We start from the raw sequence: 23,322 nt of genomic DNA on the forward strand, positions 1-23,322 counted from the left end.
TAAGGTTAACAGCTGATTTCTCAGCAGAAACTCTACAAGCCAGAAGGGAGTGGCATGATATATTTAAAGTGATGAAAGGGAAGAACCTACAACCAAGATTACTCTACCCGGCAAGGATCTCTTTCAGATTCAACGGAGAAATCAAAAGCTTTACAGACAAGCAAAAGCTAAGAGAATTCAACACCACCAAACCAGCTCTACAACAAATGCTAAAGGAACTTCTCTAAGTGGGAAACACAGAGAAGAAAAGGACCTACAAAAACAAACCCATAACAATTAAGAAAAAAGTAATAGGAACATACATATCGATAATTACCTTAAATGTGAATGGATTAAATGCTCCAACCAAAAGACACAGGCTCGCTGAATGGATACAAAAACAAGACCCATATATATGCCGTCTACAAGAGACCCACTTCAGACCTAGGGACACATACAGACTGAAAGTGAAGGGATGGAAAAAGATATTCCATGCAAATAGAAATCGAAAGAAAGCTGGAGTAGCAATACTCATATCAGATAAAATAGACTTTAAAATAAAGAATGTTACAAGAGACAAGGAAGGACACTACACAATGATCAAGGGATCAATCCAAGAAGAAGATATAACAATTATAAATATATATGCACCCAACATAGGAGCACCTCAATACATTAGGCAATTGCTAACAGCTATAAAAGAGGAAATCGACAGTAGCACCATAATAGTGGGGGACTTTAACACCTCACTAACACCAATGGACAGATCATCCAGACAGAAAATTAATAAGGAAACACAAACTTTAAATGACACAATAGACCAGATAGATTTAATTAATATTTTTAGGACATTCCATCCAATAACAGCAGATTACACTTTCTTCGTAAGTGCCCACAGAACATTCTCCAGGATAGATCACATACTGGGTCACAAATCAAGCCTCAGTAAATTTAAGAAAATTGAAATCATATCAAGCATCTTTTCTGACCACAACGCTATGAGATTACAAATCATTTACAGGGAAAAAAACGTAAAGAACACAGACACATGGAGGCTAAACAATACGCTACTAAATAACCAAGAGATCACTGAAGAAAGCAAAGAGGAAATCAAAAAATACCTAAAGACAAATGACAACAAAAACACGACGATCCAAAACCTATGGGATGCAGCAAAAGCAGTTCTAAGAAGGAAGTTTATAGCAATACAAGCCTACCTCAAGAAACAAGAAAAATCCCATATAAACAATCTAACCTTACACCTAAAGGAACTAGATAAAGAAGAACAAACAGAACCCAAAGTTAGTAGAAGGAAAGAAATCATAAAGATCAGAGCAGAAATAAATGAAATAGAAACAAAGAAAACAATAGCAAAGATCAATAAAACTAAAAGCTAGTTCCTTGAGAACATAAACAAAATTGATAAACCATGAGCCAAACTCATCAAGAAAAAGAGGGAGAGGACTCAAATCAATAAAATTAGAAATGAAAAAGGAGAAGTTATAGTAGACATCACAGAAATACAAAGCATCCTAAGAGACTACTACAAGCAACTCTATGCCAATAAAATGGACAACCTGGAAGAAATGGACAAATTCTTACAAAGGTACAATCTCCCAAGACTGAATCAGGAAGAAATAGAAAATATGAACGGACCAGTCACAAGTAATGAAATTGAAACTGTGATTAAAAATCTTCCAACAAACAAAAGTCCAGGACCAGATGGCTTCACAGGAGAATTCTATCAAACATTTAGAGAAGAGCTAACACCCATCCTTCTCAAACTCTTCCAAACAATTGCAGAGGAAGGAACACTCCCAAACTCATTCTATGAGGCCACCATCACCCTAATACCAAAACCAGACAAAGATACTACAAAAAAAGAAAATTACAGACCAATATCACTGATGAATATAGATGCAAATATCCTCAACAAAATACTAGCAAACAGACTACAACAACACATTAAAAGGATCATACACCATGATCAAGTGGGATTTATCCCAGGGATGCAAGGATTCTTCAATATATGCAAATCAATCAACGTGATACACTATATTAACAAATTGAAGAATAAAAACCATATGATAACCTCAATAGATGCAGAAAAAGCTTTTGACAAAATTCAACACCCATTTATGATAAAAACTCTCCAAAACGTGGGCATAGAGGGAACCTTCCTCACCATAATAAAGGCCATGTATTACAAACGCACAGCAAACATCATTCTCAATGGTGAAAAACAAAGTATTTCCTCTAAGATCAGGAACAAGACAAGGATGTCCACTCTCACCTCTATTATTCACCATGGTTTTGGAAGTCCTAGCCACGGCAATCAGAGAAGAAAAAGAAATAAAAGGAATACAAATTGGAACAGAAGAAGTAAAACTGTCACTGTTTGCAGATGACTATACATAGATAATCCTAAAGATGCCACCAGAAAACTCGTAGAGCTAATCAATGAATCTGGTAGAGTAGCAGGATACAAAATTAATGCACAGAAATCTCTTGTATTCCTATACACTAATGATATAAAATCTGAAAGAGAAATTAAGGAAACACTCCCATTTACCATTGCAACAAAAAGAATAAAATACCTAGGAATAAACCTACCTAAGGAGACAAAAAACCTGTGTGCAGAAAACTGTAAGACACTGATGAAAGAAATTAAAGATGATACAAACAGGGGCTTCCCTGGTGGTGCATGGGTTGAGAGTCTGCCTGCCGATGCAGGGGACACGGGTTCGTCCCCTGGTCTGGGAGGATCCCACATGCCGTGGAGCGGCTGGGCCCGTGAGCCATGGCCACTGGGCCTGCACGTCCAGAGCCTGTGCTCCGCGACTGGAGAGGCCACAACAGTGAGAGGCCCGCGTACCGCAAAAAAAAAAAAAAAAAAGATGATACAAACAGATGGAGAGATATACCATGTTCTTGGATTGGAAGAATCAATATTGTGAAAATGACTATACTACCCAAAGCAATCTACAGATTCAGTGCAATCCCTATCAAATTACCGATGGCATTTTTTACCGAACTAGAACAAAAAATCTTAAAATTTGTATGGAGACACAAAAGACTCTGAACAGCCAAAGCAGTCTTGAGGGGAAAGAAAACAAAGCTGGAGGAATCAGACTCCCTGACTTCAGACTATACTACAAAGCTACAGTAATCAAGACAATGTGGTACTGGCACAAAAACAGAAATATAGATCAATGGAACAGGATAGAAAGCCCAGAGATAAACCCACACGCCTATGGTCAACTAATCTATGACAAAGGAGGCAAGGATATACAATGGGGAAAAGACAGTCTCTTCAATAAGTGGTTCTGGGAAAACTGGACAGCTACTGTAAAAGAATGAAATTAGAACGCTCCCTAACACCATACACAAAAATAAACTCAAAAGTGGATTAGAGACCTAAATTTAAGACTGGACACTGTAAAACTCTTAGAGGAAAACATAGGAAGAACACTTTTTGACATAAATCACAGCAAGATCATTTTTGATCCACCTCCTAGAATAATGGAAATAAAAACAAAAATAAGCAAATGGGACCTAATGAAACTTAAAAACTTTTGCAAAGCAAAGGAAACTACACACAAGACGAAAAGACAGCCCTCAGAATGGGAGAAAATATTTGCAAACAAATTAACAAAGTATAAACAGCTCATGCAGCTCAATATTAAGAAAACAAACAACCCAATCAAAAAATGGGCTGAAGACCTAAATAGAGATTTCTCCAAAGAAGACATACAGCTGGCCAAGAAGCACATGAAAATCTGCTCAACATCACTAATTATTAGAGAAATGCAAATCAAAACTACAATGAGGTATCACCTCACATCAGAAAATCTACAAACAACAAATGCTGGAGAGGGTGTGGAGAAAAGGGAACCCTCTTGCACTGTTGGTGGGAATGTAAATTTATACAGCCACTATGGAGAACAGTATGGAGGTTTCTTAAAAAACTAAAAGTAGAATTACCATATGACCCAGTAATCTCACTACTGGGCATATAGCCAGAGAAAACCATAATTCAAAAAGTCACATGCACCCCAAAGTTCATTGCAGCACTGTTTACAATAGCCAGGTCATGGAAGCAACCTAAATGTCCATCGACAGACGAATGGATAAAGAAGATATGGTACATATATACAATGGAATATTTCTCAGCCATAAAAGGGAATGAAATTGGGTCATTTGTAGAGACGTGGTTGGTTCTAGAGACTGTCATACAGAGTGAAGTAAGTCAGAAAGAGAAAACCAAATATCGTATATTAACACATATATGTGGAACCTAGAAAAATGGTACAGATGAACCGGTTTGCATGGCAGAAGTAGAGACACAGATGTAGAGAACAAACGTATGGACACCAAGGGGGGAAAGGGGCGGGGTGGGTGTGATGAATTGGGAGATTGGGATTGACATGTATACACTAATATGTATAAAACGGATAACTAATAAGAACCTGCTGTATAAAAAAATTAAATAAAATTCAAAAAAAATTATGGCAGATGGAAAATAAGTGTTGAGATTTAAGGAGAAAGAAGATTGTTGTGAGCTTGAATGAAACGGGACAGCTTTGGGGAAGGGTGGACCTAGACTGTTTCTTAAAGATGGGGTAAAAATTGGGTTATTGAAGGAAGGGAGCCTCCGAGAGGAGGAATAGTATTTAAAAAGAGGCATAGAGACAATCACCGAACTCATGTTAAGTTGTCTTATCGTAATATTTCTGTCGGTGATTGCATTTAAAATATCAATGTGTGTGTGTATATAGAGAAAGAAATCTGTTTGAAAAGTAAAATTTATATATAATATATGTAATCAGAGATACATATGTTATATATACATATGTGAGATGTATGACTTATTTTTCCTTATCCACAGAATTCAGCTACCATGTATATATAAATAAACTTATTTTATTAACCAGAAAAAAAAAAGGCCTAGAGATAAAGATTACAGTCAGTCAGTGATCGGGAAGAAGTTGCGTCAGCCATTCTTGTTCTAGATGGGAGCCAAGTATGTTGCTTGTCAAGATTTTGCTGGTGGCCTCCTGCCCTGGAATAGAACTGCTCGTACCCCTTGGAGCCTGTTTCGTGGCAATGTCGTGGTGGCATTACCTTGGTTTTGCATTGGGGAGAGACGGCCAGTGACACCTACCTCCTGAGCCTGGGTGACTGCAAAGAAAGATGGTTCTGTCAACTAAATGGAGGGCATGGAAAGCTTGTTTCACATGAGTAACCCTTTAGTGGAGGTGGCACAGATTCATCCAGGTAATACCCTTGGCACCTAGAAGAGTGCTTGCACGGAATAGGTGCTCGAAACATAACTTTTTCAGTGAATTGTTCAGTGAATGAATGTGAATAAAGATAGGGAAAAGAGGAATGGTAATGGAATTTTTCCACTCCCTGATGGATGGATGCTTTTGTAATGTCTTGCCTTTTAGTGCAAATCATCTCTTCATTGGTCTAAACATCTCGGGTTTTTCCCATTCCCTTCTTCTTTTTTTTTTAGTTGAGGTAAAATACAGTAACAATAAAACTTACTATCTTAACCATTTTTAAATGTACAATTCAGTAGTACTAAGTACATTCATATTGTGCATTTTCCACTCTTCATAGATGCTTTTGAGTTTCCTTTTCAACTTGGTCACTTATCTCTGAATGCACTTGGATATGTCACCTGGTACACAGTAGCGCATGTCTGATTGAATCCTCTGAGAGGAGCTGAGGCATGTCATCTCTTAACTGTGGACATTGTAATCCTGTTTGGAAATTTGGTCACCATTTGACTCATATTATCTAATAAGCAAGTTATTCTTTGTCATAGACCAGCTAACAGGTCTTTCCCATGCTTTAGTGTAGTGCTTTCTGTATCTTCCTATTCAGTTTCATATGTGAAATCTGGCTCCTCTTACTAGACTGTTGGGAATTGCTTTCTTCTTTGTTCGGATTTTTCACTTGTTGGCTTCACTTACCAGTTTTGCTCAGGATGCCTTCATAATAGTTGGATTAGTTCATTAGCAACCTGCAAAAATTACATCTCTAACTATAAAAATTGCCCATATCTCCCAATTCTTCAACCTATTCACAAGGATATTGTTATTAGTGACATTTTCAAAAATGCCTTTTTGAAATCTTCATATATCTGGTTGCATTTCTCTGATCTGCTGCTGTTCTTTGTTGTTACTATTGCTGTTGTTGTTTTTATTCACAGAAGTATAAAGTTTCCCAGTGAATTTTTACGTGTTCCTAGTAATTTTTACTTCTTTTAAAGTAGTCATATACCATCCACTTAATCAGTCCTTGACTTTTGTTTGTCCAGTATATGACTGATGTAATTTTCTTTATTTCTCTTTTTGAGAAGCAAGACAACTGTCCCTTTTAGTCTTTTTTTATATAACAGCTTTCTTATGATACAATTCACATACCATACAAATAATGCATTTAATTCAGTGGTTTTTAGTATATTCACTGATATATGTGACTGTCACCACAGTCAGTTCTAGAACATCTTCATCACCTCAAAAAGAGACGCCATTCCTTTAGCTCTCATTCCCCCATCTCCCATATTCCTTAGTTCTAAGCAACTGCTAATCTCCTTTCTGTCTCTGTATGCCTTTCATCTTTAACACCTGTCTTCTACTGTGGGATTTCCCAGATGTTAATGAGAATGGTTTTACTAATTCTCCAAGTCTCCAAGTGTACAGTTCATCTGGTTAGGAGACATGAATTCATTTAGAACAACTAGATACTTATTCCTCTGTCTTAAACAAATTTGTTTTACCCTCTCTGATCTGAAAAGTACTTTTCTGAATTTATTCACCGAACATATATTTCAATGCCTTCTATAAGCAAAGCTTTATGCTTAAATGAGTAACATGGATTCTGCTTTCATGAAGTTTATGTCTAGAAAAACATTCCCATTCCTAATTGTCAACAGACATTTCAAAAATATGTGTGAGGTGTTTTCCTGAATGCTGGAATTGTAAAGGGGAATAAGAGGCTGTCTTGAAAGGGAGACTATACTGCGGTGTGTTAAATGCCATAATAACATATAAGATATCGTGGGGACAAAGTAGAATATTCAGGTCTGTCAAGGACTAGGGGTTGTCAGACCCTACAAAAGAGGCCTATCTTGCAGGTTTGTTCAGTAGTTTCGTAGTTAAATGACCAACATAGGGAATAGTATGTTTAAAGGCCTTGACAGTTTTTTGAAAACAATATTCTTGCTCAAGTATCAAGTTTAACAGAGGGCTTAGCAAGAGAAGAAGTGGGTTGATATTCTGTTATGGAGGGCTTTGAATGTACTGCAAGGGAGTTTTGGCTTTTTTTTTTTGGTGGCATTAGGTTTTTGAGAAGGTGAGTAATATGATCAGGTCTTTTCATTACCATATATTATAAGCAGTAAAATGGTAGCTGGATTTGCAGAAAACCGTTGTTAGGGAACCAAGTGTTAGAAGTTATTATAGCATGAACAGTCTAGATGAGATGTTAGAATCCTCAGCATAAATAGTGGCACAGGAAATGAAAAGAAGAGGTTGAAATTCAGACTAACAAAGAATGGATGGCATTCTTTTAAGTATTTATTATGGTACAAATATTGAAAAAAGTCAAAAATCACTCTCAGCTTTCTATTGTAAAAGAAAAGACACTCTGGAAAAGTAAGGGGTTTGGGTTGGAAGGAAAATGAGTTCAATTTTATATTATTTTGTGGGACCTCATGTGAGGTAGCTGTGAAAATCTGAGACTCATAAACTAAGCAAGGACTTTTAATGAGTATTTAGAAAAACACCATAGAGATGTTTGGAGAAAAAGACATACATAGTATCACCCAAGAAAAGGGTACAGATAAAGGAGGAGGATTAAAACAAAATAGTGGGAAAGAGAGCATGTCTATGGATAAACTAGTGGAATAGACTGGAAATGAGGAAAACAGGGGAAGTGCAGTATTATGAAAAACCAGGGGGCAAAAGGGCTGAGCTTATATAGAAATATTGAGTTGGGTAAGAGCTGGCAGAAGGTATTTAAGATTTGCTTACAAATTATGTAGAGGGTTGTATAATGTAGGTTCTTGATAATTGAATGTTCATAAATGGAATGGATTTTGTGGAGCTCTCCTGTTGATACTGTGTGTGTGTGAAGGCTGTTTTATTAGAGCAGTTTTCGGTGCACAGCAAGATTGAGAGAAAGGTACAGAGATTTCCCATATACCCCCTGCCCCCGCACATGCACAGCTTTCTGCATTATTAACATCCTACACCAGAGTGGTGCATTTTTTATAATCAGTGAACCTACATTGACACCTCCTTATCACCCAAAGTCCATAGTTTACATTAGGGTTCACTTCTGGTGTTGCACATTCTATGGGTTTGGATAAATGTACAATGACATATATCTACCATTATAGTATCATTCAGGGTATTGTCACTGCCCTTAAGATTCTCCGTGCTCTGCTTCCCTCCCTGCCCCCAACCCCTGGCCATAAAGTTTTAATATATAAAATAAAAGGGATTACTTAAGCTTAGAACATAAGACTTGAAAAATTTTACACTGAAGGTGGCTTTTTTTTAATCCATGTATTTGCAGTTCCCAAATGAAAATATTATTAAGGAATTTCTAATTTTCCTATGTCTCTGCTTTTGCCACAGATAATTGGCCTTTTGAATGTTTTTACACCACAGAAATCCCTAGAAGAATTTCAAGATGTGTAAGTGTGATAATTAAGATTCTGTTAATACATTGTTCTTCGATTGTTACTGTATACTTCAGCTGTCATATTTTTTCACCCATGAAGTTACATAGTCATGGAGCTCATGGATGCAAATCTTTGTCAAGTGATTCAGATGGAACTAGATCATGAAAGAATGTCCTACCTTCTCTATCAGATGCTGTGTGGAATCAAACACCTTCACTCTGCTGGAATTATTCATCGGGTTAGTAGAAAAAACTGTCATATTCTTTTGCTAATCATAGAGGTATAATTCATGTAACATAAAATTTACCATCTTAAAGTGTACAATTCAGTGATATTTGTTGCGTTCACAACATTGTGCAACCACTACCAATACCAGATTTCAAAATATATTCCTTGCCCCAAAAGAAAACTGCCTACCCATTAGGCAGTAGCTCCCCATTCCCCTCTCACCCCAACCCCTGGCATATACCAGTCTGCTTTCTGTGTCCATGGATATACCTCTTCTGGATGTTTCATATAGGTGGAATCATACAATATATGACCTTTTGTGTCTGGTTTCTTTAACTTAGCATAGTGCTTTCAAGTTCACCCATATTGAAGCATGTATCAGTAGTTCATTCCTTTTTATGACTGATTAATATTCTGTTGTATGTATTTACCACATTTTGTTTATCCATTCATCCATTCATGGACATTTGGTTTATTTCCACCTTTTAGCTTTTGTGGATAGTGCTGTTATGAACATTAAGGTACAGGTATTTGTTTGAGTTCCTGTTTTCAGTTCTTTTGGGTATCTACTTTGGAGTTGAATTGCTGGGTCATATTTAACTTTCTGAGGAACGAACAAACTGTTTTCCACAGTGGGTACACCATTTTACATTCCCAGCAACAGTGCATGAAAGTTCCATCTTCCCCAAATCTTTGCTAATACTTAATGACTTTTTCATTCTAGCCATTACTAGTGAGTATGAAGTGGCATCTCATTGTGGTTTTGACTTGCATTTCTCTAATGACATTGAGCGTCTCTTCATGTTTGTTGGACGTTTATATATCTTCTTGGGAGAAATGTCTATTCAAGCTCTGCCCATTTTTTAATTGAGTTGTTTGTCTTTGTTGTTGAGTTATTAGAGTTCTTTATATATTCTGAATACTAGACCTTTATCAGATAAGTAATTTGTAAATATTTTCTCCGAATTTGTATGTTGTTTTTTTCACTTCCTTGATCTCCTTTGATATGTAGATGTTTTTACTTTTCATGAAAATCAGTTTATTTTTTCTTTGGTTGCTTGTCCTTTTAGTGTCATATGTAAGACTCTATTGTGAAATCTGAGGTCATTAAGATTCACCCTTAGTTTTCCATCAAGCGTTTTATAGTTTTGGCTCTTACATTTAGGTCTTTGACCCATTTTGAGTTAATTTTTGTATATGGTATGAGATAAGGTGCCAACTTCATTCTTTCGCTTGTGGAAATCCAGTTATCCCAGCATCATTTATTAAAGAGACTATTATTTTCTAATTGAATGGTCTTGGCACCCTTATTGAAATTCAGTTGGCCGTAGACATATGGTTTTATTTTTGGACTCCTAGTTCTCTATTCCATTGGTCTTTGTGTCTGTGCTTATATCAGTACCACATTATTTTGATCACTGTAGCTTTGTAGTAAATTTTGAAATGGGAAAGTGTGAGTCCACCAACTTTATTCTTTCTCAATATCATTTTGACTATTCAGGGCCCCTTGTGATTCCACATGAATTTGAGTATCAGCTTTTCCATTTCTGCAGAAAAGTCCATTGGAATTTTAATAAGGGTTTCATTGACTGTACATTGCTTGGGTAGTTTTGCCATCTTAACTGTATTTAGTATTCAGATTCATGAACACAGGATGTCTTTCCATTTGCTTAGGTTGTATTAGTCTGTTTGGGATACCATAACAAAATACCACAGACTGGGTGGCTTAAAAAACAGAAATTTATTTTCTCACAGTTTGGGAGGTTAGAAGTCCGGGACCAAGGTGCAAATAAATTCAGTTTCTGGTGAAATCTCTCTTCCTGGCTTGGAGATAGCTGCCTTCTTGCTGTGTCCTCACGTGCCCTTTCCTCTGTGCATGCAGGAAGAGAGAGCAAGCTCTGGTGTCTTTTTCTTTTCTATAAGGACATCAGTTCTTTTGTATTGGGGTCCCATCCTCATGACTTCATTTAACCTTAATTACCTCCATAAGGGCCTGATCTCCAAATACAGTCACATTAGGGGTCTTTTACCTATGATGAAAAATATGCCTTTATCTTAGATCAGGCTGTTTGGGAAACAAACTCAAGGATGGAGATATATTGACATGTAAGCAGTTTAATGGGGAGTCCCCTCGGGATCAACACCTGTGGGGAGTAAAGGAAGTAAAAAATAGACATAGGGGAGAAATTGGATGCAGTCACTCTAGAGGCCTCAACTGGTGACTCAAGCAGACCTTGGTCTTGGAGAGCAGACTTTGGAAAAAGTGGCTCTCTGTGGCTGAGGGCATTTCCTGGAGAGAGATTTGCTGAAAACTGTCAGTAGTCAACACTGCCAGCCCCTGGAAGAATGAGTGCCTCAGTCCTAAACCCAGGCTCAGAGCAGGTATCACAGCACCCACCATAGGCCACCCCTGGTGCCATTTGTTCCTACTTCTTTCATACGGTAAGCTCTGGAAACTGTTTTTCCAGGATTTTATTTGATGTCTGTTCCTTGAGCAAGTTCCAAGAAGTTTAATGGGATAAACCATAGCACCCATTTCTGTAGCTGGTCTTGAGGCCATAATTGATACTCACCTCTGTGCTCTACTCCTAAATTCCTCTTACCCTTACCTACCCTCTCTGCTTGCCTGAGATTACTTGCTTGATAAAATAACCTGAGCTTTCATCCTTTAGGGCTTCAGTACAAGTCAGGATGGGGGATGGAGTTCCACATATTTGCTCAGAGATCCAAGCTAAGCTGTATAAGGCTCCAGCATCTAGATAGTTGCTGGTCCCTGTGTCAGGGGAAGAAAAAGCTGGGTGGAATGTACTGGGTCTAAGGCCATGGGCAGAACTAGTCATAAGGACCTGCCTAATTGTAAGGGAACTGGGAAATGGGGGGAGGCAGTCTTCAGAATGGTTTGTGCCATTCTGCTCTGCTTATCAAGCATTCCTTTGCTTCCTTTATTCCACACCTAGTACCTAGTCACTCCCTCCTTAGGGAAGATGACCCAGAGTCCTAGCCTATCAAGGCATTTAGTGCTAAGTGATACATAGTAATCTCTACATTAATCCAGATATTTCTTCTTTTGGTCCAGAAATATTAGAACTAAAATGACCAAATTATCTGGTCACTTGCATCTCCTCCCCCTCCCCCCATTCCCTAGATATGGTGGTCAAACAGGGTCAGGGTAACTACAATAAACAATCCCATTTGGGAAATTGAAAAATGCAGTCGTTATTTATTTGTAATTTGTAATTCTGTTGTGTAGACATTGTTAGCGTTCTTTTGCCCTTGTGGTGGGGAAGACTACTCCTTGATTACGCCCTGAATCTGATCTCTGCAAGGAGCACTCTGTCCACTCTTCTCTGTGGTACCTGGCTCCACCCTGTGGAGAGTCTTTTCTGCTAGCCTTCTTGAGTATATCTGAAGTGGGTATTGGAAAGTGTGTTCTCATTGGGGGCTGCCCCTGTTTCACAGGTTCCTATCTGTTAAAGATTGGAGGCCCAAGTGTCACTTTAAGACAGTCCTTAACCTGGACACTATTGACATTTTGGATGAATAATTCTTTCTTTTGAGGGGCTGTCCTGTACATTGTAGAAAGTTTAGCAGCATTCCTGGCCTTTACCCATGAGATGCCAGTAGTACTCCCCAATCGTGACAACCAAAAATGTCTTTAGACATTGCCAAATATCCCCTGGGAACAAAATTGCCCTGATTTGAGAACCATTGTTTTAAGGCTAGAACAGTCACAGCCTTAAGGAATTCTTTTTTTTTAAATGGTACATCTCTCTTAGAAACTCAGGAGACTTCTTATGTTTTTAATTACAGTTCTTTTCAAAGCACATCTGGTAGCTCACTGGCTCTGTATTCTTGGACTTAATGTCTGCCTTTATGTTTTTAGGCCTCTGTTGGCAAGTCTGAGGTATTTTCATCAATTGAAAGATTTTTCAGGTCTTCTTCCATCAAAGGCTTTCAGAATTGTTATGTGAAAATGGTGCATTAGAAGCAAATTCAAGATATCAGTGGCTTACAACAACATTTATTGCTTGCTCAGGGGTCTGCAGGTTGGCTGTGTGGCACTGCTCCAGATCATGGGATCAGGTTCAGGGTTTGTTTCATGTCCAGGTTTTAGCATCCAGGCTGAAGGAGTGCCTCCCTGGGGCACATCCTTTTCTCATGGTGAAAGAAGGGCAGGAGCCAAGCTGAATCAGTCAAGCACATCTAAAACTTCTCTTCAGATTTGATAAACATCACATGTCCTCACATTCCATTGGCCAGAACTACTGTAGGCCCATCGATAAGGTGAAGAAGTATATTGGGTTAGGAGGCGGAGATATTTGCTGAGCAACCCGCTATTTTTTCTTTTTTTTTTTCTTTTTGAAAGGTCTAGTAGCATTTAGCTTTCCCAGAATGACAAGGCCTTGAAATTCTAGATTCTCTGTTCCCTTTTATTTCTTCTTGTGAAGTGGCCAATTCTTTGATTTGTAGCCAATAGCCACCTATACCCACTACTAAAGTTTTGCTTTTCAATCTCCTTCTAGAGCAGGGGTCAGCAGACTTTTTTTGTAAAGGCAAGCCCAGATAGTATATATCTTAGGTTTTGCAGATGATAAGATACAGTCTCTGTTACAGCTTCTCAACTTTATCATAGTAACACAAAAGCAGCCATAGACAGTAGGTAATGAGAGTGTGACTGTGTTCTGATAAAACTTTCTTCACAAAAACAGGCAGGCATTAATTTGCCAACCCCTGTTCTAGAGCTCAAGTTCATTATGCAAGTGCTGTGCCTTCCAAGTTATTGTAGGTGACAGTGTCATGAAATGTCTTGCTACTCTATAACCTGGATCACCTTTCCAACCTTTGATATTAGTTTCCCTGCTGCCTGCTGCTCAACTACTAAGCTGTGATCCTGTGTTTATAATAGTAACACTGTACTCCTGTCATCAATTTCAGTGTTAGAATAGACTAGTATAACGGAAAACATTCTTAGGTGTCTCTTTTACTCTCACACTACTATCATAATGCTTCTCACACCAGATGTGAGGTAGTTTTTCCCACACCAAACAGTTCTCAGATTCTCTGGACACCAGCCTGGGTATCCTACAATTTTACTCAATTCCAGGTAGACACTATCTACCTGGAAATAGCCTCAGATCCCCCAGGTTAAGGGCTCAGTCCCACAAGACTGCCCCACCTTCAAATGCCAATCATAATCCCAGGCTATAATTTGGAGGTTCCCACAACCCCCTCCTCAGATTCAGTTAATTTGCTAGAGTGCCTAACAGAACTCAGGAAAACATTTTACTTTCTGGATTACTGGTTAATTACAAAGGATGTAACTCAGGAACAGCCAAATGGAGAGATGCATAAGGCAAGGTATGTGGGAAGGTGCACGGAGCTTCCGAGCCCTCTCTGGGTGCACCACTCTCCCAGCACCTCCATGTGTTTACCGGAAGCTCTCTGTACCAGTCCTTTTGGGTTTTTATGGAGGCTTCATTACATAGGCGTGATTGATTAAATCTTTGGCCATTGGAGATTGAACTCAGTCTCTAGCCCCTCTCCCCTCCCAGGTGGTCTGGGGGCCTGTGGGACTGAAAGTTTCAACACTCTAATTATTTTGTTGGTTCCCTGGCAACCGGCCTCATCTTTTGGAACTTTCCAAAAGTAACCTCATTAAATCAACTCTGGTGTAGTTGAAAGGTACTTCTTATGAATAACAAAAAGCACTCCTTTCACCTTTATTGCTCTTATCACTTAGGAAATTCCAGGGGTTCTAGGAGCTCTGTGCCAGTAATTGGGACAGTGACCAAATATGGTTTTCTTATTATAAATCACAATATCACAACTAGGTTATTAATAAATAAACACTTGAGTTTTCAGTGGCTTAACACAACCAAGGTTTATCTCCCACAGTATGTGTCCAGTACAGGTCCTAGTGGGGTGAGGACTCTGCCATACATAGATGCTCAGCAGCTCAATATCTAGAATGTTACTAGTCACCAAAGCAGGGCAAGAGACAAAAGGATGTTATGCACTGGCCCTTCTATTCTTGATTCCCACTCACATCCCACTGACTAGAATTAATCACAGGCTGGAAAAATGTGGGAGAGAAGGTGGAATATTGTTAGTCCACTACTTCTGTCACACATTCATACAAGTTCAGTTATTCTTCACAGGTATAGATAGCAATGCAACTTAAACATCTATAGAAAGGTACATCTTGATATGCAAGGATAAATTTCAGATGATATTCTTTTTTGACAGTTTCTTTTCCTTAACAAGATGTCTATTTTTTAAAAATTGCATTTTGTTCTTAATCTTTCCAAAATAAAGTGTTTAAGGTTGAAATCTTATTTCTAGACTAGAATGCAGTAGTATGAAGAGCCATTAATCATTAACCAACACTATAGACATTGAAATAGTATCAAGGCTCATAATATTTATTTTTGAACACGCAGTGTTACTTTGCAGAGATATTATATTTTGGAAATAGTGACAACGTATTTACAGGATAGCAATAATGAAAATTTCATTTTCTGTTTCAATAAACCTGTTGATATCTATTTTTAATTTGATAAAACCTATAGATTACATATCGCCTAACCCATCCATGATTGCATATCAAAATATGCTAAAGACAGCATACATGCTTCTCTGGATATAGACATTACAAAAGTAATTATTTCAGGCCAGCTTTATTTTGTGTTACATCAATCACTGGTATTCAATGTATGTGAATCATACTCCTGCTTTCTTTGGTCTCTTGGTTCATAATAGAATTCATGGGAGCTAACAAGTTCATGGGTTGAACTTGAAGCCATGAGTGTTTATGCTGCTGCCTTTTAATGATTGTAGCACAGAATTCCTTGAGGTTGGGTTCAGGTGGGAAATTCTTCACAAAGACATTATTTGGTAGCATCAACAGCAAGTAATTTTATGGATTAGTGGCGCCAAGACAATGGTGTCCTACCTCAACTGGCAGTCAAAAATTTTATGAACAAATTTGTACTATTTCGGGTGGGAAATCAGTGATGGAAGGACTGACTTCGATCCTTTAGAGTTGAACATCTGCCAGTTTGAAAGGTCAAGTGACATGTGCTTGGGTTGACATAGAATGGCCCATTGTTGGTATATAGTATCTATATAAAGCTTGTTTTGACTTAAAATGGGATCTTTTAAAAGCTGGTAATTTAGTATACAAGTGCATATAAATGCTAACTTTATGATTCTCTCTTACTTTTACTGTAATAGTTCTTACATGAGCTTTGAGACGCCTTTCCAAATTGCTTTCACACCACTTGATTGAAAGTTTCTAGCTAATCATAATTTCTAGCAAATAAAGCATTACTAACTTCTAATAACTGTATATATTCATAAATTAAAAATGCCATCAAGCTAATTTCTCAGATTTGCCTATTATGATGAATCTGTGCAGTGATAACAGTGAGAAAAATGAACAGTAACCATGAATTGTTTTATAAGTGATCTCATAACTTGTGGACTGCAAAATATTTGTTTATGTCATAGCAGCCATTTTTTTAATTTTTATTTTTGAAGGACTTAAAGCCCAGTAATATAGTAGTAAAATCAGACTGCACTTTGAAGATTCTTGACTTTGGACTGGCCAGGACTGCAGGAACTAGTTTTATGATGACACCTTACGTAGTGACACGCTACTACAGAGCACCTGAGGTCATCCTAGGGATGGGCTACAAAGAAAACGGTCAGCAAACACTATTTACTTGAAATACTGTTCTGATTTATTTGCTTTTGTTTATCACATTTCTTATGTAAATACTTAAAATTGAAGTGCGTAGAGTTAAATGTATTGCTGTATGAAATGATGTTTATCAAGAGTTTGAAAGTAACTACAAATTCTGTCATAAATGTTTGGAAAAACTTGGGGCCCCTGTTTATTTAAATACAAATACATAATCATCAACACTACCATTAGATAAAGAATTTGTTGCCATGGCCCCTGTAACAGAATATATACCATTTTCTTGCCTGTAACTTGAAAATGAGCATTCTAACATGGGCTCAAGAAATCTTAAGTTTGCATTAATGATATTTGCACATTGACATTAAAGTTAATAGCAGTAGCACTTAGTGCAAACTTTAAGGGCTGCAATAAAGCCATTCTGCAGAGCTGATGGATAATTAATTTAAGGTTGCCTTTCAGAGAAAACAATGTTTCATCAAAGACCTTGTGTCCAGCCTTAAAGAAATGGCATTATTATGTGCGAGTATAGTCAATTATAGGTATCAGCATTAGAATCAACGTTGAAGAACATTATCAGGCATGTAGTTCATGAATTAAAAAAAAATTATGCATAAATATACATATATTTATACTTCAGAAATTTTTGTTGAATCTCAGTCATTTAAGAGATGAATAAATCTACACAGGATTTTATTGACTTAAACTATAACTTTTTAAATGTGGTAACTTAATCCAAGATACTTACTAGAATAGGACCTAGACATTTTTTCTAGCAAAGAATCTAAAACAACAGTTCACTTTGAATCAGGAAACTGTATCAAGTCAATTTTGGGGATTCTTTTTTATAAAAGATAACATTGAACTGAGGATTTTAGCTTAATTTTCTTTTCTGAGCTTATTAAAAACACTTTAAATATTTACTACTATTCTTTTGTTCTTAAATAAACATGCTGTTGTCTTACTCTTTATCTAAAATTGCCTTATACCCTGTAAAACCCAGTGAGTTAGATTTAGTATTAGACTCTTTTTTTTTTTGAGAATTGCTGCTTTAAGTGACCGGCATGAAGATTGTTTTTGTATTTGCTGTAAAACCATTGATTGTCACAGATAATATATAATGTGGCACTCTCTCTTATAATTGTGATCTTGGGAGCTTCCCTACCAGAAATTAGCACCAAGAATAACTGTCATGTAAAGAATTGACATGCTTTCCTTTCTTAGGTAAGAATTATGTAGATCTACCTTATTGCCTTTTTTTTTTTCTTTTTTTGGGCCCCAGGAAACTGAATCAAATGTAATGCTTAATTATGATAACTACATTAGCCAGCAAGGTTAAACATAAGAACTTCTGCCTTTTATTAACACCTTTCACCCACCCCCACCTGTTTTAACAACTTTATATGTCTTTTTATTGAAAGCCGGCTCAAAGCTTTTTGTAAAGTGTGAGATAATGGAATTATATTTAAACTGCCAAATAGACTGAGCAGTTAGACCCTGTAAAAACTTGCTTTATTGTATGAATCAGGCTTATCATATTCTGAGGAAAGTCTTCATTAACCCAGACAATATCTTCTCTCATGCTTGCAGCTTTTGAAATCTGTTTTAAGATGTTTTTCTTAAGATTATGTACATAAGTTGTGTCCTGAATATTTAACTAAAGCTTGCTATTCTCTATAAAGTCCACAGGGAAAAATTATTTTCATAGATTTCTGCCAAAAAATGAAAACCCTGGATAAAATTTTTCTCTGAACTGATTTATGAATGTTCTTTTCCTCTAAAATTTTATTCTTGAAAGTTGAACTATGCCATAAATATAAAAAGATTTGTATGTATTGTAATGTGAAATTTTAGAGAAACTTTAGTTCCACAGGATTTCTAAAATTTGTTCCTAATCTAGCTCCTAAAATTCTGTAATGAACTGGCAGTCTCCTTATGAGTGTATTAGAAGGTACTGACTTTAAGTTCCCAAGTCCTCCTGTATTGGTAAAGGATATATTTCTAACATCTATTCCTGCCCTTTTCTTCTTTTGCTATTAGAGAATTGGGGCCTCCTTCAAACTTCAAAAAAAATGCAAGTTTCTAAAGCTTTCCTTTCAAATTGCTCATTCTCCTCTTGTATTAAACTGCAAGCACCTACTCTTTTTGTCTGATTTTCAAACCCAAAGATATAAAATGTCAGGGTATGTGGTTAGTTTTAATGAAACAGGTGGAGGTCCTCAAATTGCCCATTTCTATGTCTAGCAGATTCTTTTCAGTATTGACTAGAGCTCTCATTTAAAGTTGACAAGGGTCATGGGACTTCCCTGGTGGTCCAGTGGTTAAGACTCCGCATTTCCACCGCAGGGGGCACGGGTTTGATCCTGGCCAGGAACTAAGATCCTGCATGCTGCGTGGCCAACAAAAAAAAAGGAAAAAATTAAACTTGGCAAGGGTCAGTAAGTCTACTAGGAGACTCTGTAGATAATAAATCTGTGGGAAATTTCATACTGTATTCAGCCGAAACCAACTTCTTAAACCAAAAGCGTTTTGGTTCTATGGGTTTAAAACACTTTAGGTGGAAAACATGAAGTATACATCTTTTACTAAGTTTTTTTAATTGATTATTTGTTCGTTCTCTATGCACTTGTTCCTTTTGGAATAGTAGAGTAAATGCAGCACGGTGTTGCCAAGGAGAAAAATGACCTTCAATTCAGAGTAAACATAGCACCTCTCAAAATGAATTTATTAACTCCAACTTGAAAATCTCTGAAGAGCTTTAGATTAACTTTTAAACTGTAATTGTTCATAGAAACATTGTTTCTGTTAAGTATTTTAATATACTAGATTATTTCTGCTCATGCTTTTTTCTTTTATTTGACTTAAAGAGAGAGTATAATGCACAGTTGAACCTCAAAATAGTACAAAGATTTTATTTTTTAAATTTTGCTACCTCATGTACATTTGCAGCCTTACTTATTTGTGTTTGGTTCTTTTTCATATTTTATAAATAAATTTTCAGGGGCAAAATGTGTAGGTTTTTTAAATTATGTGATTTCTGTGCATAGCTCTCACTTTAAATTAAATACGTAGTTAAAACGCCACACTTCACATTTGCTTTTGTGAATCAAAGCCTTTTGACAAAAATTTTGTGTTTTAAATTATTCCATTAGCTAAAATTAAAATCACTTTTTTCTTTTGGTGATGTTTTGCAGTTTTTATATAATGCAGTCATATTATGCTTCTTTGATTTTAACGACCTTTTGCTTTGCTTTTCCTTCTTTTGTGCTGCAAACATATAGTGGATTTATGGTCTGTGGGGTGCATTATGGGAGAAATGGTTTGCCACAAAATCCTCTTTCCAGGAAGGGACTGTATCCTTGTGCTGCTGCAGCAGTTTAATTAGTCAGGTGATGAACTTCCTTATGTTCTCTAATGAAAATGAATATAGTGTACATTCATACATGTGGGTTTTTTTAAACAGACGTAAAGTTTGTGGCTGTTATAGTTCAAAAATGGTTGAGATACGATACGAAGCTGAAATGTTTGTAGGCTGCATCTGGCAGTAGGAAATACAGTCTCTGCTGGTAGTTAGAGCACATTCACTGTCATTCATTTTTATACTGCTTTCTATAATTTTGAAGTATACATGGTGTGTGTGATTTTTTTTAATGTTTATATATATTTTTTTATTTTAACCAAAATCTTTATGTTAATGTCATTGCATTTTGTTTTCAGTTGACATTTGGTCAGTTGGGTGCATCATGGGAGAAATGATCAAAGGTGGTGTTTTGTTCCCAGGTACTGATCGTATCCTTATCTTTGGCCTAAAATGTAGTTTCTAAAGGTCAAAATGTATGACAGCACTTCAGCTTGGTCAGGTATAATGTATTTTGTCTCTCCCTAATAAGAAAGTATTGTTAAATTACTCTTTCAAAATACCACCTGCTATTTGACTTAGACTTTCCTTTCCCTAATTTATTTGTTGTTTCATATGTTAATTCTGAAAACTGCTCAGGTTAATTATCCACAATTATTTGCTGGCTTTGAGTTGATTTATTTAACCTAAATCAAAAGTCATGGCTTGTATTAAATTTTCTAATAATTATACACTTGAGTAAGTCTAGAAGTACTTAGGACATAATATGAATTTTGGAATTGTCTGTTGCTTCTGGTCATCCTTTTGTTTTATCCTCCCCACTTCCTTTTTTGTTAATGTGCTGTGTGTTCTATGTCTTTTGGTTATTGTCTCATTACTCAACATAACTTACTGATCTTTTCATCTGAGAATTTCAGCAGTAATAATTTTACATGGTGATGAGTAGATTTGGGTCATGATTTTTGTTCATCTGACTGACTACTAATCTTTGTAATAACAGTGATCTGTTATGTGTCTATCAGCTAGTGAAACTTAGAATTGTTTTAGGAAGAGGAATGGGAAAAACCATATTCACTGGGTTACAATAAGAAAGTTTTAGGTCTTAGTCCACGGGGAGGAGTTTGAGGTGTAAACGCTAAAGATTGGAAGGAAAGAGACCAGAGAATTCTAACCTTACACCTTAACCAAAATACTGAGTCATTTTATTAAATTTCAGAGCTTTAAAAAAATTTTACTAACATAAGCTGAACAAAGAATGGCAAAAGGAAATGCCATCATTTTTATTGCTACTGGTTTTCTGTTAGTGTAGAAAACTCAAAAAATGCAGGACATGTAATAAATATTTCCTATCTTCTCGGAAATGCATTCACATTTTCTGATAAGCTGGAAGGAAAGGCAAATTTTGTATTCTAAAATTATGTACAGTTTACATTTAGCGTCCTTATGGGTAGTAATTGTCATTTTTCTTTGAGCCACTTATCATTTGTATTTAGAATTTGTGTATTTAGAATATAAGAATTTAGAATTTAAGCTTCCATTTTTATGATAAAATTAGTAGACACACACATGCACATAATAAATAAGGTTAACAAAGCTTGTTTACTGATCCTTTTTGTCCACCTACAACCATTGCCTTTTGCAAGGTGGCTGTAAGATTTATAACTGCCACATTCTTTCTTAGGATTTTTTAATTGCCATTTTCTTATTTTAATATGGATATGACTAATATGTTGAACATTAGATACACAGTATTTTTTCTTAGCTACTTGATATTAGATATTGATCAGTGGAATAAAGTTATTGAACAGCTTGGAACACCATGTCCTGAATTCATGAAGAAACTACAACCAACAGTAAGGACTTATGTTGAAAACAGACCTAAATATGCTGGATATAGCTTTGAGAAACTCTTCCCTGATGTACTTTTCCCAGCTGACTCGGAACACAATAAACTTAAAGGTACTTTTTATAAACATATATCTTTAATTCCATTGTGGGTGGGTGGGTGGTTGTGGAGGGGGTTTATGAGGGTATATTCATATTCTCATGGGACATAACATTGTCTCTGGGTAATGGAACAGTGTGAGGTTTTAGTTGTTTTTAGTTATTTTTTTGTGATTTTATATTTTTTAATCATATGTATGACCTAATTTTATAGTAAATCTATTCTGTTTAAAACATTTTTTAATAAATGATAATTTCAAGATTCTGAAATTTATTGATAATTTTAAAGCTTTTATGAGATACGTGTACATTAACGTCTCATTGTTTTTGCAGCCAGTCAGGCAAGGGATTTGTTATCTAAAATGCTGGTAATTGATGCATCTAAAAGGATTTCTGTAGATGAAGCTCTCCAGCACCCATATATCAACGTCTGGTATGATCCTTCTGAAGCAGAAGCTGTAAGTTCTTTTCTTTAATGTTTGAAGACTATATTGTACCCTTAGAGTTAGAATTAAAGTTAGGTTTGGAGGATATTTTAAAATTTTAAATAAAAATATAAATAAACGATGATGGTGTTTTTCTGTTTTTGCATGAAAAGTTTCTTAAGAGAATGAACATATCCAAGTACGTCCTACACAAAATAAAGTCCCCCCCCCCCACTGCGTTTCTTGCCTTTTTGCCGTGATACCTTGTATGCTGAGCTAGAATGTTGAACACTTTGGGAAAACATCTTAACTTAGTTGTAAACAAATTATTATATCCAAAGCATAGCACAATTCTATGATATAAATAAAATGTGACCATTTCAAAAACAGGAAGAAAAGAAAAAGACGGTTAAACATCTTTTTCCTGTCACTGTTCTCTCTACGCAAGATCAGTTTTGATCATTGATCAATCTTGGCCTAATGATGTATTTTTCCAAGCCTTCTGTCTGGCTAACATTTCAAATAATTGTAAACAATTATTTATATACTCCCAATAAACTGACTCAATTATTGTTGCCTTGTTTTTCAGCCACCACCAAAGATACCTGACAAGCAGTTAGATGAAAGGGAACACACAATAGAAGAGTGGAAAGGTAACATTCACCAGATTCTTTAAGATGAAGCTGAAAGAGCTCTGGCTTTCTATGTTGATTTATTCATCATTTTAGGGAAATGAAAGATATTTTCTATTATTTGTAACTGATATTTAATAATATGATTTAATATTTTTACAAAAGTAGAGAGTATGTCTCCTTCCCTCACTGACTTAATCCCAGTGTCTTTGTTCCCCACCCCAGACAAAGACACATTTGTGCTTTCTTGAACTTTTACGTTCTTCCATAGTCTACAAAAATACAAACTTGTGTGTTTGATGTCTCCCCCTTCTCCTCTCCCACCCTGTTTTAATCACATATGGTTGTATACA

The 23,322-nt window shown here is 36.3% G+C and overlaps 1 protein-coding gene across 3 annotated transcripts in view; it reads left to right on the forward strand.

Moving 5' to 3' along the window:
* The window catches only part of MAPK8 (mitogen-activated protein kinase 8), a 119,875-nt gene that overhangs the window by 86,763 nt on the left and 9,790 nt on the right, over window positions 1–23,322 (forward strand). For 2 of the 3 annotated variants that reach the window (XM_032607465.1, XM_032607466.1), the window contains exons 4-10: window positions 8,634–8,692; window positions 8,780–8,918; window positions 16,448–16,613; window positions 20,328–20,399; window positions 21,745–21,927; window positions 22,246–22,370; window positions 22,927–22,990. In XM_032607465.1, coding sequence (XP_032463356.1) covers window positions 8,634–8,692; window positions 8,780–8,918; window positions 16,448–16,613; window positions 20,328–20,399; window positions 21,745–21,927; window positions 22,246–22,370; window positions 22,927–22,990 — 808 coding nt within the window. Of the gene's footprint in view, window positions 1–4,449; window positions 5,257–8,633; window positions 8,693–8,779; window positions 8,919–16,447; window positions 16,614–20,327; window positions 20,400–21,744; window positions 21,928–22,245; window positions 22,371–22,926; window positions 22,991–23,322 lie in introns of those variants that run through there. The other variant, XM_032607467.1, reaches the window with a different exon arrangement.

The sequence above is a fragment of the Phocoena sinus genome, chromosome 16, assembly GCF_008692025.1.
Source record: "Phocoena sinus isolate mPhoSin1 chromosome 16, mPhoSin1.pri, whole genome shotgun sequence".
NCBI classification, from domain to species: Eukaryota; Metazoa; Chordata; class Mammalia; order Artiodactyla; family Phocoenidae; genus Phocoena; species Phocoena sinus.